This window comes from Gossypium hirsutum, chromosome A13, assembly GCF_007990345.1.
Source record: "Gossypium hirsutum isolate 1008001.06 chromosome A13, Gossypium_hirsutum_v2.1, whole genome shotgun sequence".
NCBI classification, from domain to species: Eukaryota; Viridiplantae; Streptophyta; class Magnoliopsida; order Malvales; family Malvaceae; genus Gossypium; species Gossypium hirsutum.
The window spans coordinates 110,728,230-110,746,864 of NC_053436.1; the positions used below are offsets into that span (position 1 = coordinate 110,728,230).

The 18,635-nt window shown below is 32.6% G+C and overlaps 5 protein-coding genes across 5 annotated transcripts; 1 reads left to right on the forward strand and 4 right to left on the reverse strand.

The window, feature by feature from the left end:
- Nucleotides 1-2,416: 2,416 nt before the first annotated feature.
- On the reverse strand, nt 2,417-5,525 carry LOC107891963 (nudC domain-containing protein 2). Its single transcript, XM_041085922.1, has 5 exons — nt 5,254-5,525; nt 5,004-5,152; nt 4,862-4,910; nt 3,582-3,724; nt 2,417-2,713 (listed from the first exon to the last, which is right to left on the reverse strand). The coding sequence occupies exons 1-5, from the start codon at nt 5,300-5,302 to the stop codon at nt 2,627-2,629; spliced, it is 477 nt and encodes a 158-aa protein (XP_040941856.1). The 5' UTR covers nt 5,303-5,525; the 3' UTR covers nt 2,417-2,626.
- Nucleotides 5,526-5,977: 452 nt separating this feature from the next.
- Nucleotides 5,978-10,237, reverse strand: LOC121212677 (protein DAMAGED DNA-BINDING 2). The gene is made up of 11 exons (XM_041085923.1): nt 9,903-10,237; nt 8,970-9,060; nt 8,720-8,847; nt 8,224-8,346; nt 8,018-8,106; nt 7,788-7,908; nt 7,585-7,676; nt 7,350-7,479; nt 7,011-7,259; nt 6,735-6,931; nt 5,978-6,468 (listed from the first exon to the last, which is right to left on the reverse strand). The coding sequence occupies exons 1-11, from the start codon at nt 10,098-10,100 to the stop codon at nt 6,249-6,251; spliced, it is 1,638 nt and encodes a 545-aa protein (XP_040941857.1). The 5' UTR covers nt 10,101-10,237; the 3' UTR covers nt 5,978-6,248.
- A 2,588-nt stretch (nt 10,238-12,825) lies between these two features.
- On the forward strand, nt 12,826-15,483 carry LOC107891961 (E3 ubiquitin-protein ligase AIRP2). The gene is made up of 5 exons (XM_041085924.1): nt 12,826-13,077; nt 14,172-14,322; nt 14,404-14,470; nt 14,544-14,778; nt 15,074-15,483. The coding sequence occupies exons 1-5, from the start codon at nt 13,010-13,012 to the stop codon at nt 15,282-15,284; spliced, it is 732 nt and encodes a 243-aa protein (XP_040941858.1). The 5' UTR covers nt 12,826-13,009; the 3' UTR covers nt 15,285-15,483.
- A 995-nt stretch (nt 15,484-16,478) lies between these two features.
- Nucleotides 16,479-17,069, reverse strand: LOC121212678 (UDP-glycosyltransferase 71K1-like). The gene has a single exon (XM_041085925.1). The coding sequence runs from the start codon at nt 17,067-17,069 to the stop codon at nt 16,623-16,625; it is 447 nt and encodes a 148-aa protein (XP_040941859.1). The 3' UTR covers nt 16,479-16,622.
- LOC121212373 (UDP-glycosyltransferase 71D1) lies at nt 16,479-18,065 on the reverse strand. Its single transcript, XM_041084848.1, has one exon. It carries the CDS (start codon nt 18,063-18,065, stop codon nt 17,232-17,234), a length of 834 nt encoding a protein of 277 aa, XP_040940782.1. The 3' UTR covers nt 16,479-17,231.
- Between the last annotated feature and the right edge of the window lie 570 nt (nt 18,066-18,635).

Sequence of the window (18,635 nt, forward strand, 5' to 3'; positions counted from 1 at the left end):
TTATATTTCTTAATTAATTTTAAGTAATATATCAAACAAATTTTATAACTTAAATTTAGTAATTAAATTTTCAACACTTAATTTTTCAGTTTATCAAACAACACCAAAATTTATCGTGAATTTATTTTATTTTATAAATTTTATGGAAAATATAACAACATCATCGTTATATTATTTGTTACTTTCTTTAAAAAAAAATTCTTAATTGGGTCTATACTTAATTAACTCGTGGCACAACTCAATCAATAACTAAGACTTGAAAAAAATTCACTTACTCCTATAATTTGAAAATACTCACTTATGAAAAGTTTCAAAATGATCATCCAACTATTCAATTTTATCTTTTTTAGTCACCATCCGGCTAATGCAAAAAATGGAAACACCAAAAAATCTAAGATAATTGGGTGATCAAAGAAGACAAAATTGAATAGTCGACTTATCATTTTGTAGCATTTCATAGTTGGATGACCAAAAAAGCAAAAAAAAAAAAACTATAGTTGGGTGACTATTAATGTAGTTTACCTTAAATATTTTTTTAACATTAATCTCATTATAGGTTCTTATCATATCTGCTCTATTATTTGATACAATACCTAAAACTACCCATAGCACCTCCCGAACCCTTAATTAGGAGAATAATACGTTGCAGCATACTCAAAACCACATCCTTTGCACTGGCAACAATGTCGATGCCAATCAAGTCAAGACTCAACTAATACCTTAAATGAATTTAAATAAAAAAGGTCTTGTGAAATTCCGATTATGAGCTATCTATAACGTATATTAATGGCTTATTGAATTAATGTCAATTATCAAACCAAATCTCAACTCACTTAGAAAATTACCAAGTAATCAATCATTTTACGAAATAAAAAATATACTGAGAAATTTTTTTTATCTGTGATATTTAACTTAATTATTTCAATCGAAACGTAATTTAATTTTTTTATAAATATATTTCTTACATCATTATATTCATATAAGTCTAGCGTATAGATAAAAATTTATAAATCCAATTGGAATGTACACAATTAGCAATTGGTAATATAGTATAAGGAAATGGGCAAAACATATTATGAATTGAAATATAAAAAAAAAATCAAAAGCCAATAAGTCATAACCCAAAAATCGCACGTTACAAATTCCTATTAATTCGATTAAATTAATTATTTTTATAAAAAATTCAGCTGGCAATTAAAATATTAAATATTTTAAAAATCCAGCTTATAATAATTTAGTTCGTTTAATAATTCAATTATTTGAACACACCTAATTAATTAAGAGTAGGAATTAGGATGATGCTTTGAGACTAAGCAACCTGATATACCTTTTTATGTCATGACCAAAAGAAAATACCTTACTTGTATCAAAAGATTAAAGTGACATGATTTGATAAAAAAATAGTTTAATGCTCTTTGGTCTCGATTTAGCCTAATTGGTCGCTAATGAATTTTGTAAGGCTTAATATATAGATTAAAATATATCATAAATCCAAAAATTAAGAATTTAATCCTTTTATTTTTTATGAATATGTTAATATTGTTACGTTCTATTTGTTAAATTTGTTACTGTAATATTTTTAAAATAAAAAAAAATGCTCTTTTCCTAACCATATAATTAAAAATGACTTTGTAAAGTATTAACAATTAGACTTAAATTTTAAAATTAAAAAAATAAAAATATTAAATTTCATGAAATAAAAATTCAGAGATTAAATTCCCAATTTTCAAAAGTTACAGGGACTTGTGAAACTCAATTTTCTAGTGTGGTACTTGAGTTATTTTCTAATCCAATGTAATACCTGTATTTATATATATATATATATATATATATTAATACCTAAAAGTAACTGTTGACTTTTTTATTGTTCAATTCAAATTTAATGTTAGCAATTAACTTCCTTCAAGTAAACTTTAAAACCCGAACTAAATTAAATCCATTGACTGTACTTGACAAATTACACAAATTCACAATTAATATTATATTTATTCTATGAAAAATTTGAACCTATTATCATTAACATTTAACTTTCAGTCCTAAAAACATAAACGAAACATTAAAAAATTAATGCCATCCACTTTGGATACTAAAATTTATAACTCCTATAAAAAATAAATACCAGATTGAAACAAAAAATAAAATATATACCGCTTTAAAAAGAATCAAACCAAGTATCAAATAATGTATTAAGCCGTTTTATAACTAAAAACAACCAACTTAACTAACTTCCTAAATGTATAATTTGAATTTCTTATAATATATAATATATAATTTTTCAGTAAAAATTCAAATACAACCCAAATCAGTTTAATCGACCGAACTAATCAATATTAAGTCGTATTTTATTTTTATTTTTTAACCGAACCGACCGATTACTCTCCACTACAAACACCAAAAATTATAAAAACAACTAAGGTCAAGTAAAACAGAAGATCAATAAAGGTCTATAAGACACTCAATTTTCTTACATTAGATTTGAGCAATGGTGATAAAACGGCGTCGTATATCACAAATTGATGGCCGAGTCAATAAGTTAATTCAAAGCCTTACGACAAGCAAGAGAAAGCACATTAGATAGTTTATTTACTTAATAACAGGACAATGTAAGTGATCAAACCAGCAACTGTCAATCCGAACTGATGCCGCCCATAAAAGTCCTTGGATCGGGACAGCTTCCTGTGAACTGAGCTTGGGAGAAATCGAAACCCGGGTTCTGCAAAAACAATAATAATAAATGTTTACCGTGATGTGCAAACTATACATATAAATGTGAATGTGATTCCAAGTTGCTCGTTAAAATGAACAATTGTGGGATTGCGAGTTTCTAATGAAATGCATCTTTTACAGACATGCGAGCATGAATAGAAGATACCGATGGATGTCAAAACGTAAAACTCGAGACATTCCACAGTAAGCACATAAAACCGGCATTCTTATCAAGTCGCATTTATAGAAGACATCTTATTCTAATCCACGAGCAAGCATTTTGGAAGAAACTTCGTTTATATGAGATCAATTTAGAGTTTAATTACGAGGTCATATCCCTAGGGGCAGTGCCAGTGGGGCAGACAGGGGCCTTGCCCCACAAAATAGTAGAAATACAATTAGATACCCTAAAAAAGGGTAAAATTGCATTCCCCCAATTTATAATTCAATTCTGGTCCCATTAAACTTTTTTTGGCTTCACACCTACATGTCCCTATCCAATTCTGGTATATGATTATATCACCGATGTTTTACATCTCTGGTGTCTAGAGTCATTAGCATGGTTCTTACTCTCTCTCGCATGCTAAGCAACAAAAAAACAGAAGAACCACAAAGTTAGCCCGTACAGGCATACGGCATTGAGACTTGAGCAGACTTCACAAGCTGCAGCTTCATGATATAGATACAATTTATGTATTGACATACACGGAAATATACGTCTTTTAACGGAGCTTAAGAATGGATGACTAAACACATTAAGTTTGGCTATAGCAATTAAAATGAGTTGATACTGTAACAATGGAATCATTCATATAGATCGTAAAACTGCAATCATTACATTAAGAGCAAATTTAAGAGGGAAACGCATGATTCACCTCTTCCTGGAACCTCTGAAGCATGAGCCGCTTCTGCTCGAGATCAGTGGCATACGGGTCCAGCTGACCCTGACCTAGTATCGGTGACGACCATGTCTGACCCTTGTCCCTCTTTTGCAAAGTTATGTGCATTATATCATCCTCTAAAACACATTCAAATAACCCCCACTTCAGCTCAAATCCAAAAACTTAAAAAGTTTTAAGTGCTAATTCATCGTTCTATATAATGAAGTCAACTGAAAATGATATAAATAAATATAGGGTTAATTGCACCAAAAGTCTCCAAATTATGACCTAGATTCTAATTAGTCTCAAACTTTAAAACGTTCCAATTGAGTCCTCAACGTATCGATATCAAATCAATCAAGTATTTCTGTCAACTTGGGCAATTAAATATTAGTTTGGATCTAAAACGGAACATATTTAGAACACGTGGATCAAATTTTAAATTCATTTTGTACCCATCACATAAATAACTTGGATCTAAGATATTAAAAATAGCTCCTAATTTAATGACAGTCTATTTTTAACACATACCCAGACCGTCTATGAAATACGTATACATGTTTTTTTTTTCTTTTCGAAGTTACAACTATATAAATAGTTTAGATAAGAATCAATCATTACAAGCACTAAACTGAATAACTTTACTCCAACTCACTCACTCAACTAAGTAGCATAATTTTCACAAGGTGGGACACGAACTTGGACACTCAAAATACCAAGGTCTTAGCCTTTACCATTGGCAAGCACATGCATACTTAAAATTTTAACCATATGTTTGCTCCATGTTAGATTCAACCTGGCCTTTAATGCCCAAATTGCGGTTGGACTAATAGAAAGACCTCAAATATACTTGAAAACATCTAATTATCATTTTAAAACTTAGGCACTAATTTAAGAGTTGGATCATAGTTTATAATCATCTGGGGTAAAAGTACCATGAATGCCTCTGTACTAAGTGTCAAATTGTATTTTGCCCCTTTACTCAAAAAAATGAGCAAATTAGTCCTCATACATTAAATCAAAGAGCAAATCGGTCTTTTCTGATAAAAAATTCATCCATTTGTATAGAGACTAGTTTGCTCTTTGATCTAACTTATTTGCCCATTTTTTGAAGTTGAGCGAGCAAAATGCAATCCAACTTCTACTACAAGGGTTACCAATCATCTAATGGAAGTAATACTAAAATAAATAATACAAAAACGGATCCATTTCATCTTTAAGCTCTCAAGTTCTTAAAGAATTCCCAAAAAAAAAAAAATTGAAACGATAAATACCTAGCGTCCAAAAAGATGAATCCGTCTTCACTGGGGAGAACAAATCATGCTAACATGAAAATGAAAAAAATCAGATAGTTTTAAAAAAAAAATCTCAAACTTCAACAAAATGATGAACAATTTAACTTTAAAATAAACTAACATTGAGATAAGGAGGGTTGCCTTTGATGCCAACTTCGACATGTTTGGACTGAATCTTACAGTAAAACTGTTTGGAGTGAACATTCGGCGGTAAGTTTATGTAAATATTCACCTCTTCCAAGGTTTGATCCCATTCAAATACCTTTTCACCTAAAAATTACAACAAAAAAAAAACGAAATTAAGCTTCCAAATCATGAAAACCTAAGAGAAGAACCATCGAAATATGAAGATAAAGGAAATATATGAATACCGTTGTGGAGAAAACTGTGTCGTTTTTCAGGAGCCAATTTCTCCGCCATTTTTGTAGGGTTTGGACCTTCTTTTTTGTCCCTATCTGTTCCTGAATGTTCCTTTTTCTTCTTCTCACGGTTTTTGCGAGAATTTTAAATTTTATACGCTAGATCATGTACTTTTAATTTCTACTTAAGGATAAACGTTTTAAGTAAATTAACTAAATCGATTTGTGAATGCATATGTTTTCACTTTTTCATCCTTCCTTTTTTTTTTGGTTAAAATATGCTTAAGTGCTTATACTCTTTGAAAATTTAAAATTTAATCCCTAATTTTCATTTTAAATAATCTAATCTCTCTTTTATAAATTTAAAAATATAACTTCAATTATTAATTTCATTAAAATCTCACACCAAAATACAAGCCAAAAACCTAATTGTGTTCTAAAAAGTTAAATGAAAGATGAAATTTTAAAAATTAAATTATATTATAAGTCCTTATACTTCTTATAAATTTAAAATTTAACCTTTATACTTTTATTTTTAAAAATTCAATCTTTACTTGTTCAAATTTTAAAAATTCAAATTTAAATGTTATAACTATTAAATTATTTTATTAAATTCAAATTCATGTAACTATTTTTAAAATAAAAATACATAAAATATTTAATACACCGACAATTGAATTTTTAAATTCCAAAAACAAGATCAAGAGTAAATATTCTATAAAAATATAATAAAATATTAAAAGATAAATATTAACTTTTTTTTAATCAAAACCTATTTTACTTCAAACAGTTCAAATATACACTAAATCGGAATAAAAACCGATTTTAGTTCAAATAGTTCATTCAACCGATTCGAGCTAAATGCTACTTTAAAAACTATTTTTATCACTGACCGTTAGGCAAAATTAGTGATCTGATACGAAGATTATATATAGTTGATGGAAGCTATCAACAAAACCAAAACAAAAAGAAGCTTAGTTTCCATCTATGACAATGATGTTCTCGACTCAGCGCTTCGCCTTTCGATGAGTCATTTGCTTTACGGGTTTCTTGACCTTTACGTTTTTGCCTTTGACGTTGAATTTATCATCATCGGAATCATCATCGTAATCATCTTTTGACCTCTTGCCCCGCTTTTTCTCATCTCCTCCAAAGACGATGATTTTCCTCGCATCTGACTGTTCCGAAACGTCAAACTTCTCCTTCGGTCTCCAAATAAAAAGAGACCTAAAGAAAAATGATTGAAGTTAGATGGCTAATGGTGAAGCCAGGAAATTGTTTTAGGCAGTAAAAAATAAATAGTTGTTTTTGAGGTATCAAAATGCAATTTTATCATTATTCTAACTTGATTTCCTAAAATCTAAAGGGACTAATAGCCGATGGCCATGATGACTGAAGTATTCGGTGTAATCGTTTTGTTTAATCGTTCCTTTGCAAAATCAGATTGAAAGAATTCTTATATAAGAGTAAAAAAACGGAGAAAGAATTCCGACCTTGAACTACCCGATGCCAAAACATCGTCTCGTGGATGTAGTTTGTTCACGGGAGTGATAGTAGTAATGTTCGGGTCCATAACCTCAGCTACTAATTGCCCCGTGTTTATGTCTATGAAATCGATAGGGTGTAGAGCAGTTCCGTTATAATTTTCACTGATGTAACGACCGATAACGGCTAGAGATTCTGAGGGATCCTGCACAAAAATGAACAAGGGAATCATTAAATATAAAAGAGATATGTTGTAAAACAATAACAGTATCCGGTTTTATGACCTTAGGATCCCATTCAGCTCGGAAAGGAGTCAAATGCCGATTGAAATCATGACTATGTACGATTTCCCGACTCGGTGAGTCCAAATCCCGGAAGATGGAATCCCATATGCGAAGGCGATTATCTTGAGACGTGGTAAGGATTTTAGTCCCAGAAAATGGAGAGAAATAGGCGGAGTTCACAACACGTCTATGCTCGAGATTAGCAAGAACAGATCCAGCTTCTAATCGACGCATATCCCACAAACGGGCCTATGATAAGAACGATGTTTGGTTGTCACAAGAGTACCGTGCAAAATAAAACACAAAAACCGAGCACGGCGATGTAATTAATAGTCTTACAAAGTGATCGTTTCCACAACTCAGCAAAAGATCTGGTTGAAAAGGATTACAGTGTAGACCGACGACTTTACTTCCTTTCTTATGGATCATTATTGCCTTACCGGTTTGGCTGTTGGAGCGACTATCGACCCTATATATGCCATAACAAAAATTTCAATGAAATTCGAGCATAACAAACTCATAGATTCATACTCAGGGTGCTTCCTGGCTTTACATCGGTAAGAAATTTACTCACAAGTAGAGGAAACCAAAGTTATCAGCCACAAGCACAACACCTCTCTCCAAGTTGATATCCATTCCGTAAAGCATCCTCCAACTCCCCGGACCCTAGAATGGTACAACTATCAGTCATGCTCAATAATATATTGAAAAAAGCATATTTTGAATGCATAAAGCATAAATCTTTGTCTCTTAGGTTAAAGAAATTTGAATCATTACCTGCCAACCATCTGGATTAAGATTCATTAAAGTTGATGAAATCCCGGTCTCTAAGTCTGTGCAACTGACAGTTCCATCCGAAGATGCAGCATATATCATACCATCATTTGCGGGACTGAACCTGCAACAGTTTGGATTCGAGAAAAAATACAGTATTTCCATAAAAATCTTTTCTTACACAAAGCAGCACACGAAAGACAAAATACAGAGTTCAGACAAGGATCGTTCACCTCATATTATTGAGTATGCAAGAGTGTATGTTTCCATAAACCGTCTTTTCATGCACTTTTGCAAAATCCCAAACTCCGAGTTGTCCTTTCTATTAAACGAATTAGAACAGAACAGAGAGACATGAATAGAGAATCAGAATCAAGATATTCTCATATTAATATAAATTTATACAGAGTAAGAACTTCTTGCTTAAGACTGGGTTGACCTTATCTCCGGACAAAAGGATGTGATTGTTAGTGGGATGAAACTCCAAACACGTTACTCTTCTACTGTGGTATCGGATAACAGCACAATCGACTTGATCCGGGATCACATACGCCGGCTTGATCTACGTAATGAATAAAAGAAAGCAATCAACAACCATGCACTAGTAACGGATATACCTCGAAAACACAACAGCCTAATTCACACCCAATTTACAATGACATTTCAAAATGACAAAATATATCGTCAAAGAACACAATCCAAACTCACACATGCACAGGATTTACGAACTCTATTCTCGCAATACAATTGAATTACAAATCAAATAACAGCACAATTGACTTGATCCAGGATCACATTAGCCAGCTTGATGCATGGAACAAATAAAAAAAAAGCAATCAACAAGCACATCCCAGTAACGGGTATATCTTGAAACCACAACTGCCCGATTCAGGCCAAAAGGAACTCGACGAAATGATACCAAAGAGAGAACTCACCGGGGTAATTCTAGGTTTAAGTTGTCGCTCGAACACAAATTCCACGGGGTTCTGAGTATTTACATGGGGTGCAGGGACAACACCATGCTCTGTAGCAACTCTATGTGGACATGCCATTGTAGTATGACCTTCACAAAATGTTGTAAAACAGACAATCAACCAAAAAAAACATCATCAACATAAATACAGTAGAAACTTTTCAAAAGAACATCATTTCACAACAAAATTACACATTGTTTATGAAACTTACCAGGCATTTTGCAAAGAAAACAAGGCTTCATTGGGCAATCAATATAGGTAGCTCCTTTAAACCCAGCTTCATGTCCCGTTTTCTTACACACCTAAACCCCACCAAAATATTACAAATTGCATATATATATATATACGCTTTGTTGAGGGAAACCAACTCTTTTCGGAGAAATCTTATGAAGTATAGTTTGCTCGAAGTTATAGACCACTTAATGAATTGGTATTATCTTTAGTCAAGTCGGGTTTTGTTCCCAGACTTTGGGAAAACTCAGAATGCCTATATTGGTTCAAGCACTACCATGGCAAATGACACCATTTACTTGGTAGGTAAATGGTAACCGCACGACAAGAATGCTCCATTCTAATGACGCGCTCTCACTCTATGGTCACTCGACCCAAAGACAATACCGACTCGTTGAGTGATCCATCAACTCCGGACCCGGCCACGTGACCCGTTTTCTTAATCAACTAAACTTCACCAAAATTTTACAAATTTCATATATATATAAACACTTTAAGGGGAGGCCGATTCCTTCAAACAAGTATGCAAAGTACAGTTGGTTCGTAACCTACGAATTCTTTGAAAGTTTTGTCTCCCAACTCTATGAAGAGCCTGAATTCAATGGAAGTTCAAACACTATCGATGGTAAATGATCATCATTTCTTTGATAGGTGACTATGCCACTTACGGTCCATTCCGAAAAGACACTAGCTCTATCAACCTGCAGTCTAAGCGGCTTTTTCAAACACTAGAGCTGCCCAACAAGTCGAAAAACAAAAACGTACAGGGGACAATAACGATAAATTGAGGGATTTATCGGACCCGAACATGCCACACTTCAAAAACTTTTCCGAAAATAAATCGAACTCCCCTCAACATATTTTTCTCTAGAAAAAATGTAACCATTTAAAAAAAAAACTATAATGTACTTACTTTACAAACTTTCTTGAGGCTAATAGTAATGGGTGATTTTCCTTTCTTTTTCGTATCATTAAACTCCTCAGTTTTCTCTTCGTTTTCATTTTCTTGTTCTTCTTCCTCATCATCATCATCTGATGAGCTTTGTTCAGAGTCTGTATCTCTCTCAATAAGTACCTTAGGGAACGCCGTTCTTCTTACTTGCGGTGCCATGTTTTCCCAAAGAACGATAAATGAAGACAATACAGTGATCGGATACGAGGAAATTGAAAAAAAAAAGAAAAAAAGAAAAGGAGGAAATCAAAGTGTTTTTTTTTCTCTTTTTGGGGCAAAAAGAGGGAAAATGTATGCGAGGAAAAAGAACCGACTTTTGCTTCGGAGTAATTGGAACGTCGACGCACACGTGTTGTTTGATTTTACTGGATTGTCCTTACTATGGTACGGATGAAGGGTCTTGTGAAGTTGGGGTTAGTTTCGGGATTACGTTTGGGTTCGTGGCGGGAGATGACGTGGCTCATTTTATGCCGCTAGGTGTCTCCCACATGGAGCTTTCAAAACGGTGCCGCGTTTGGCCTGTGACCTTTTTGGAATAGGTTGGGAAAAGTATACCGGAGGCCCTAGTACGAATAATAAATTACATTTCCTTCCCTACACTCAAAAAATGGATAAGTTACATTTTTAACATTAGATCTTAAAGTAAATCGGTTTATTTGTTAAAAATTTTATATAATTTTATCATTAAAAACTTATTTTTATTTGGCAGCATGAAGTATAAATGATACGTCACGTATAACTATCTAGTTATTTTGTCAGTCAAGTCAAATTTTAATAATAAAAACGATGAATTTTTTAATAGAAATGACTAATTTTTTCTTTGATCTATCGGATAATGACTAATTTACCCATTGTTTTGAATAAAATAGGCAAAATGCAATATAACTCCTAGTACATGAGTCTCCATAATACTTTTACCAAATAGATTGAATTTTGCTAACAATCATTGTGCTATATGGACTTTTCGTATTTTTTGAATTTAGAAATTTCAGTCTCAACTCGAATAGTAACAATTAAATTCGTTCAATCAAATTATGCTATTAATAGTGTAATATGAGTAAGTTGTGGATTTAATCCATTTTTTAATTTGATATTTTTAATCTTTATACTTTTTTTTATTTCTAAAATTAACTAAAATAAAATATTTTATTGATATTATATGAATATAACAAGTTAGCATGCCATTATATGTATGATAAAATGTTTGGCACAAAAAAAAACTTAAAAATAACAACATTTAACCTTACGAATTTAACAATTATTGTTCGAGTTATTATTAAAATTTCAAAATTACAAAAATTTACGAAAAAAAACCAAATTAAAGTGTAAAAGTTCAAACATGCAACTTATCCATAATACCAAGACTAATAACAAATTTTGACCTTTAGAAAAAATAGAATGCTCCATTTTTAGCTTATCAATGTAAAATATGCATGAATTAGTTCTTACAATGTGTGGCAGTAGACTTATCTGTCCAAGTTTAAAGGCTCGCTCGACCCGTTTTTTAAAGTTTGTAATATTGTATATTATATAATTTATAACACATAAAAATTAAAATCTATAGTAATTTATATATTACTATAATATAAACATTAAAAAAATTAAGATAATTATATATAAAATTATAACAAATTAAAAATAAATAATTATTATATATTAAAGTAAAGCAAATATAAATATATGTTTTAAATTTTTGAAAAATAGTATGTACCTAACTTAAAATGAGCTTGGCTAGTAATTTGTAAATATACGATGATTTAGAAAAAAAAATTAAATTCATATTTTAGTCAAATTAAAATTAAAAAAATATAAAATATATTAATATCATATTTAGATCTAACACTAATCCAACCAATTAATTTAATCGTATTTATTATTATACTCTAGTTTCCATTAAAGGCACAAAAGTTCTTCCATTATATATACACATACAAAAAGGGGGTTGAGTTTGCATTTTGATTCGCTTGCTATTATTTAAAATGGATTAGGAGAACCGACCATTAAAGGACAAACTTTAGTTGAGAATATGGCTGATTCATAGCAAGAATCCCCATGTTTCATGACCTAATATGTTATACTTTTATTGTAAAATATGTTATAAATTAAATTTATATAAAAATGTTTTTTTATTCAATAATTTACATATGTATGTTGTGGTTTGAATTTTATTTTAGTTGAAAATTTTATGATTGATTAAGTCTTAATTCGATTGATATGGTATTATTGTTAATATAAAAGGATGTGGGTTCAAGTGCGCTGAAGCACATTATTCTCTTATTTATGAATTGTAGAGAGGTTAGGTCTAATTCTAGGCATTATATAAAAAAGATCAGATATGATCAGAAACTATAACTATTAAAATTGTTGTCATTGTAGAAGGACGTGGATTCGAGTGTATTGAAGTACGTTATTTTTCTATTTATGAGTTGCAGAGAAATTACCTAATTTTAGACATTATATAAAAAAAATTAGATAAAATCAAAATCTATAATTATTAAAATTTAATTCCTCGAAAATGGACGGTGGAAAGATTATCTATAATTAAACCATAATTAATTCCTCAATACACATCTTAATTATGACTGTAAATCTAATAATATCTACCATTCGGATAAACCCAAGCTTTTTATTTAATTTTATTAATTATTTCAGCGCCTCCTTGGTTTTACAAAAGAAAAACTCTAGGCGCCGCCACAAGTGTTTTAGTGGATTCTCTACTGACAACCTCACGCGAACTCCGTTAATTTAACCAATAATAATCACCCACGTCACCATATTTCTCTATTTGTCCTAAGTCATTAGTGGATTAGGTTCAGACGAGGACAACACCGTAATTTCTCCACCACTTCCCCCTTCGCTTTTAAGGCATCTTAGTACCCCGACAGTGTTCTTAGATTGCAATTAAGCTTCGTCTCAGTTTACTAATTTTTAAAAAATAAAAATACGAAATTACAAAACTATAATTTTATTTGGAGTTTTTCTTTGGGAAACCGGGGATTCTCTTTTAGCTACTTGATTGTTCTTGTGTTTGTTTGATGGGAAAATTTTTTCCGGGAAAATAACCGGTCATGAGAAAGTCGTCTTTCAAGGATTCACTCAAAGCGCTCGAAGCTGATATTCAACATGCCAATACTCTGTATAACCTTTTTTTTCCCTCTCTTTTTATGTGATTATATATATATATTTTATTTGCTATGATTTTCTATTTATGTATCAAGTATTTTCTCTGCTACTGTGATTGCTTGAAGACTTTTGACTTGCAATTTCTTTTTAAGGGGAAAAAATGGTGATGTAAAGGAATTTATATTTAAAAAAAGGTCGAAATTTGAATAGAAAATTATGGGTTTCTCTCTGAATCTGCAATGATTGTTGTTGATTTTGTGTGGAGTTGATTGTTTCTGCACTTTGTGTTTGACAATAAAAGGTTTCAAAGCAGATTATTGAAGTTATTCTCAACATTCTATTCCAGCATAGCTTATCATTCATTCCAAAACGTAAACATGCATGTATGTATGTATGTATGAAAGGTTTCTAAGCAGGTTATTGAAGTTATTCTCAACATTCAATTCCAGCATAGGATATCATTCTTCCATTCCAATGGTTTAGGCACAGGGGTGAATCCAAATTTTTTTTAAGGGCCGAAATTGAATAATAAATTTGAGAGATTAAAATTTAATTTTATAATGTATCAATTTATGATTTCATCATTTTTAAAGGGATTAAAAATAATTTTCTTCATTTTGGGGGACAAAGTGCAATTTTGCCATAAATTAATTTTAATTTTTATGGGGGGACTTAAATAGCAATTTTTCCATTTGAGGGGTGCCAAGGCCTTCCCTCAGATTCGCCCCTGTTTAGGCATGTATGTATGCATCGATAATATGTCTGTATGTATTTATGTGTATGAATGGATGGATGAATGCGTGTGTGTGTGTGTGTGTGTGTGTATGATGCACATGCTTGGAATATGGATATTGGATTCACAATAATCGGCAAGACAATGGAGGATTATGTTTCACATATAATCGATAGGACATCATTGAACATTGTCCTTGTATCTGTTACAATGCCGAACCAAGTGAATATTACTAAAACATCATTAATCCCTACTAATGTCAAAGATTTATGGGTGCCGAACCCTAGTAATGACATTCATTTTCGACATTCTTTTTGCTTTATCATCGGCCCTGCTTGATGTTTAACCCTGTGTTTTTATCGGTACATTTTCAGGGCTTTAGATTATCCAAGGGAAAGAGACGGAGCACGTCTTCAAATGAGACTGTCCTACAGTCCAGCCGCTCAGTTTTTCCTTTTCCTCGTTCAATGGACCGATATTCAACTCGCCGGTGCCCTCGGTTTACTCAACATACATATTTATATGGTAATGTTTCTTCCCGCCATACAATTGTCGACAAAATTATCTTTTTATTCTTCGAAATCGTAATCTGATGGATCAACGCAGACCTATGCTGATGGCAAGACCACCATGTCCGTTTACGAGAGGAAAGCCAGCATTAGAGAATTTTATGGTGAGTTCGAACGGGATTGCTTAGCTCGTTTTAAGTAAAATCCGGGTTCTCACTAGCTTTCTTTTTCGTGTAGCGGTAATATTTCCTTCTTTATTGCAACTTCAAAGAGGAATCACTGATTTGGAGGATCGAAAACAGAAAGAAGCTTGTACCGTAAGGTACCGTAGGAAGGATGAATCCGCAAGGGGGAAGATCTCGGAAATCGACTGTGAAAGGGAAGACGAGTGCTCGATTTGCATGGAGATGAATGGTCTCGTCGTTTTACCTAATTGCAGCCATTCTATGTGTTTGAATTGTTACAGCGATTGGTAAGTTACTCATTTCTCATAGTATAGCTTATTTGATACAGCGTTTGTAGGCTAAACCGAGTCTGTAAATATTTGAGATGATATCGTACATTCTCGAGTATAAACTTTTTTCGGGTAATACGGTTAGGGGTATCCCTATGTTTTTCGAGGATCTAATCCCCTTCTTGGCCACATTCCGAGTCATACCCAAACCTGGGTTTGACAAGGAAAGCTATATTAGCGGTTTCCATTCACGAGGCTCTTCACGATTCATGTTCAAAATGTTCCAATGTTGTATTTCTTTCTTGTTTTTCAGGCACGACCGGTCTCAGTCCTGTCCGTTTTGTCGGGACAGTCTCGTAAAGGTCGACTCTTGTGACCTTTGGATTTACATAGAACAAAGCGAGATCGCCGAGTTATCGTCGATCCTTAGAGAGAATCGTAAGAGGCTCTTCACGTACATTGACAGATTGCCCCTCATCGTCCCGGATCCTGTATTTGCTCCCTTTGACGTCCATGTTCATTAGTTAACCCGACTTCTTATACATACGAGGCAGATTAAACTGCCTGTATATAATAACTAGCATGATATGTATACCCCTATCATACTTACTGTTTAAAAATGTAAATGGTTTCTGGTTCAAGCCTCCATGATTTCCAGTGGCCAACGAGCTTATGACCGATCTTTTGTTCTCGTAAAATCGAGGTCGATTTTCTTCCTGATGATATCTACCGCTAGTTCGTTGTTGATGTTGAGCATTTTAACACAAATTTTCATCTCCACCCGTATCTATCCTTTGTACCAAGCAAAGCTTTAGGGTTTGGATTATTTCAGATATGGATCGGTTTCTGGTTTTTTCAAATTTCTGTTGTTTTGGTTTTTGTTCATTTTGAGTTTCGGTTATTCAAGTTTCTTTAGTCGGGTAGTTTGGAGGGGGGTTAATTTAAAATTTATACTCGCATTCAAATCATTTTGGGTCAAGGCTATTTTGGATTTAAGTCAATTTAAGTTTATATAATTTCAACAAGGAGATTTTAAAATTTTGAGGAGTCAAAGGTAAAATTTTTATTTAAAAGGACTTAAATTGAATGTTTAATAATTATGAGGGACTAACAGTTATATTATTCAACTTAAACAAGAGTGGCCAAAGCCCTGTAAACTGCAATGGCACAAGGGGCGTAACAGGAGATAAGTCGGGGCCTTCGCCCTTGGGTAAGTGGTATAATATTCTTTTTAGTTTCTCTTAAAATTAATGTTTCAATTTAATTTTTAACCCTTTTAAATGGAAAAAATTGTAATTTTGACCCTTTAGAAAATTATTTAAGTCGATGTCAGTTATTTTAATCTTTAACATGATTTTTAACTTTGACTTCCAAAAATTTTGTAATTTTATCTCAAATAAAATATTCTTGCATTCACATGCGCACACATATACTAGATATATTACATTACAACTCAATCATGATGTTAATAAATATAAGGAAAATATTTGGAACATTGTTAATAGAATTTTTAGACTTTACAAATAATGTTGGGGTTGGCAAGTGTCCAATAAGACTATAGTAAGATATTAAAAAAGGAGATTCGTGACAATTTTTTAATACTGTTTGTGGAATAAAAAAAGTACACTGTCGAATACAAATTATTTACCCATACATAAATTTATTAAAAGTTTGTATAAAGACAAATGGATATTTTATATATGTCTTAAGCTTAAATCTCACAATGTATGATTTTTTATTGATTTACAAAAGTATGAAAAAGACAAATACACTATCGCAATAATATAACTTATTTATAAAATAAATTGATACTTTTTTAATTTCGTAACCGAATTAATACCCGATTGAATGGTGACACCAATTTAATTATTACTTATCATATCGTTGATCAATCTTTGAATTGAGAGGAACGAAGACCCTTCGCTAACAATTGATTTCCTAGCAATTTCAGCCATTTCCTTCACTTTCTTCCGAGCCTCATTGCGTTCATCCATTACTTGCTTGACCGCTTTCTCAATCTCATCAGCCATCACGACGTCGTCGACTTTAAGTTGTTCGTAGTCGAGTCTTAGTTCCACTGCTAACTCTAATTCCTTCATCATCTTAAATACATTCAATTTTTGTTCGGCGTACATAGGCCATGTTACCATCGGCACCCCAAACCACAAGCTTTCGAGGATCGAGTTCCAACCACAATGAGATACGAACCCTCCTATAGCTTTGTGAGCTAGAATCTCCACCTGCGGTGCCCACCCATATATCATCATCCCCTTCCCTTGGATCCTTTCTACAAACCCTTCCGGCAACATGTCCTCACTGCAATGAACGCCTCCCGAATCATCATTTCGTGGTGGCACGCGCAAGGACCATAAGAATTTGTATCCACTTTGCTCGAGTCCAAGTGCTATTTCTTTGACTTGGGGTGCAAGAAAATGCCCAAAGCTTCCAAAACAAAGAAATATCACTGATGATTAAGGCTGTTCATTGAGCCATTTCATCACCTTTTCACGTTGAGCCAAGTCGAATTTAGTATGAAGCTTACAATTTATATCAAGCACCGGCCCAACGGGGTAAACCGGGGGATTTCCGTGATCAGAGAAACTACTAATAGCATAAGGTTCAAGCTCCTCAAATGTATTAACCACAATTCCTTTGACAGCCTTGAACTTTTGAGCAGTCATCATAAGCAAAGGATAACCGTTATCCTTGTCAAACAAAGCCGAAGGCAAAACATTGAGAGGAACGGGATTGATAAATCCCGGGATCAGTTGGTCGGGATCGGACTGCTTAAACTCGGGGCTACCCCGAATCTCACCTTGTCGAGTCATCAAGTGAAAAAAAAGACTCAAACACCCTGCATTAGCTGTTAAAAATATATACGAAGGGACGTTAAATTCACGAGCAACATCGACCAGTGATACAAACAACAAATCGAAAACGAACCCTACAAATGTTACCGAATCCAATCTTGATCTCGACAAAAGGTCAACGACAAAGTCTTTCAAAAGCGGCGTATGTATTTCCCTGACGACATTAACGTGATCTTGGATCGACTGCGAATGATTATCAACAATCGAATGACAATGTTGTTGTTGAAAAACATCCATAAAATCGATTCGATCAAGTTTTGAGGCCTTGACCGATTCGATATAAGCATCGGCGAAAGGATCGGAAGGCAATTTAACAAAAACAACGCTGATCGAAATCCGATCATCGTGATCAACAAGACGCTTTGCGAATTCAAGAACTGGGATCAAATGGCCTTTACTTGTTGACGGAACAAATATTAGCTTTGCTTTCTTCATTCTTCTTCAAGCAAAAAGTTCAAAAAGAGAGTATAAATAATGGATAATTTATTTGAACTTTTTTTAAAAATAAATAAATGAGACCCACGTTTCTTTTTTTAAAAATTCTATTTTTTCTTTAAAATATTCTACATTGAGTGTACCAGTTAATAATTCATAAATAATTCAAATTATAAATAAAAAATAAATAGCTTGTTTGAATGTTACGGCTATTATTTAATTTAAAAGATTCCAACAACTTTCAATGATTTATTGATTTTATGGAAGTAAATAATTAAAAATTAGAAGAAAAAAAGAAGTCTTGGTGGATTGGTTGTAATGATAATTATTTATTTTTTAAATATTTTAAAAAACATTTGAACAGCTCTAGGTATTGATTTTAGGCCTAATGACAAGAGAATGTGGATTCGAGTGAACTGAAGCACATTCTCTTTCTATTTATAGGTTTGGGAGAGACTGTGGGTAGTTTTAGATGGTGTATTAGAAGTACCTATGTTACTATGTAAAGTTGATCTTAGTTTTTTTACTAAAAATTGTTTTAGATTAGTCCTTGTATATTAAAAAATTATT

Coding starts and splice junctions, on each gene's coding strand:
- LOC107891963 (XM_041085922.1), bottom strand. CDS start 5,302: ATGGCGGAGAAATTGGCTCCTGAAAAACGACACAGTTTTCTCCACAAC. Junction 5,153..5,253: donor ACACAGTTTTCTCCACAACG/GTATTCATATAT, acceptor TGTAATTTTTAG/GTGAAAAGGTATTTGAATGG. Junction 3,725..4,861: donor TTCATCTTTTTGGACGCTAG/GTATTTATCGTT, acceptor AATGTGTTTTAG/AGGATGATATAATGCACATA.
- LOC121212677 (XM_041085923.1), bottom strand. CDS start 10,100: ATGGCACCGCAAGTAAGAAGAACGGCGTTCCCTAAGGTACTTATTGAG. Junction 7,260..7,349: donor GTTGTGGAAACGATCACTTT/GTAAGACTATTA, acceptor TTCTTATCATAG/GCCCGTTTGTGGGATATGCG. Junction 6,469..6,734: donor TTGGCATCGGGTAGTTCAAG/GTCGGAATTCTT, acceptor ATTTTTCTTTAG/GTCTCTTTTTATTTGGAGAC.
- LOC107891961 (XM_041085924.1), top strand. CDS start 13,010: ATGAGAAAGTCGTCTTTCAAGGATTCACTCAAAGCGCTCGAAGCTGAT. Junction 14,323..14,403: donor TCAACATACATATTTATATG/GTAATGTTTCTT, acceptor GGATCAACGCAG/ACCTATGCTGATGGCAAGAC. Junction 14,779..15,073: donor TTGAATTGTTACAGCGATTG/GTAAGTTACTCA, acceptor CTTGTTTTTCAG/GCACGACCGGTCTCAGTCCT.
- LOC121212678 (XM_041085925.1), bottom strand. CDS start 17,069: ATGTTGCCGGAAGGGTTTGTAGAAAGGATCCAAGGGAAGGGGATGATG.
- LOC121212373 (XM_041084848.1), bottom strand. CDS start 18,065: ATGAAGAAAGCAAAGCTAATATTTGTTCCGTCAACAAGTAAAGGCCAT.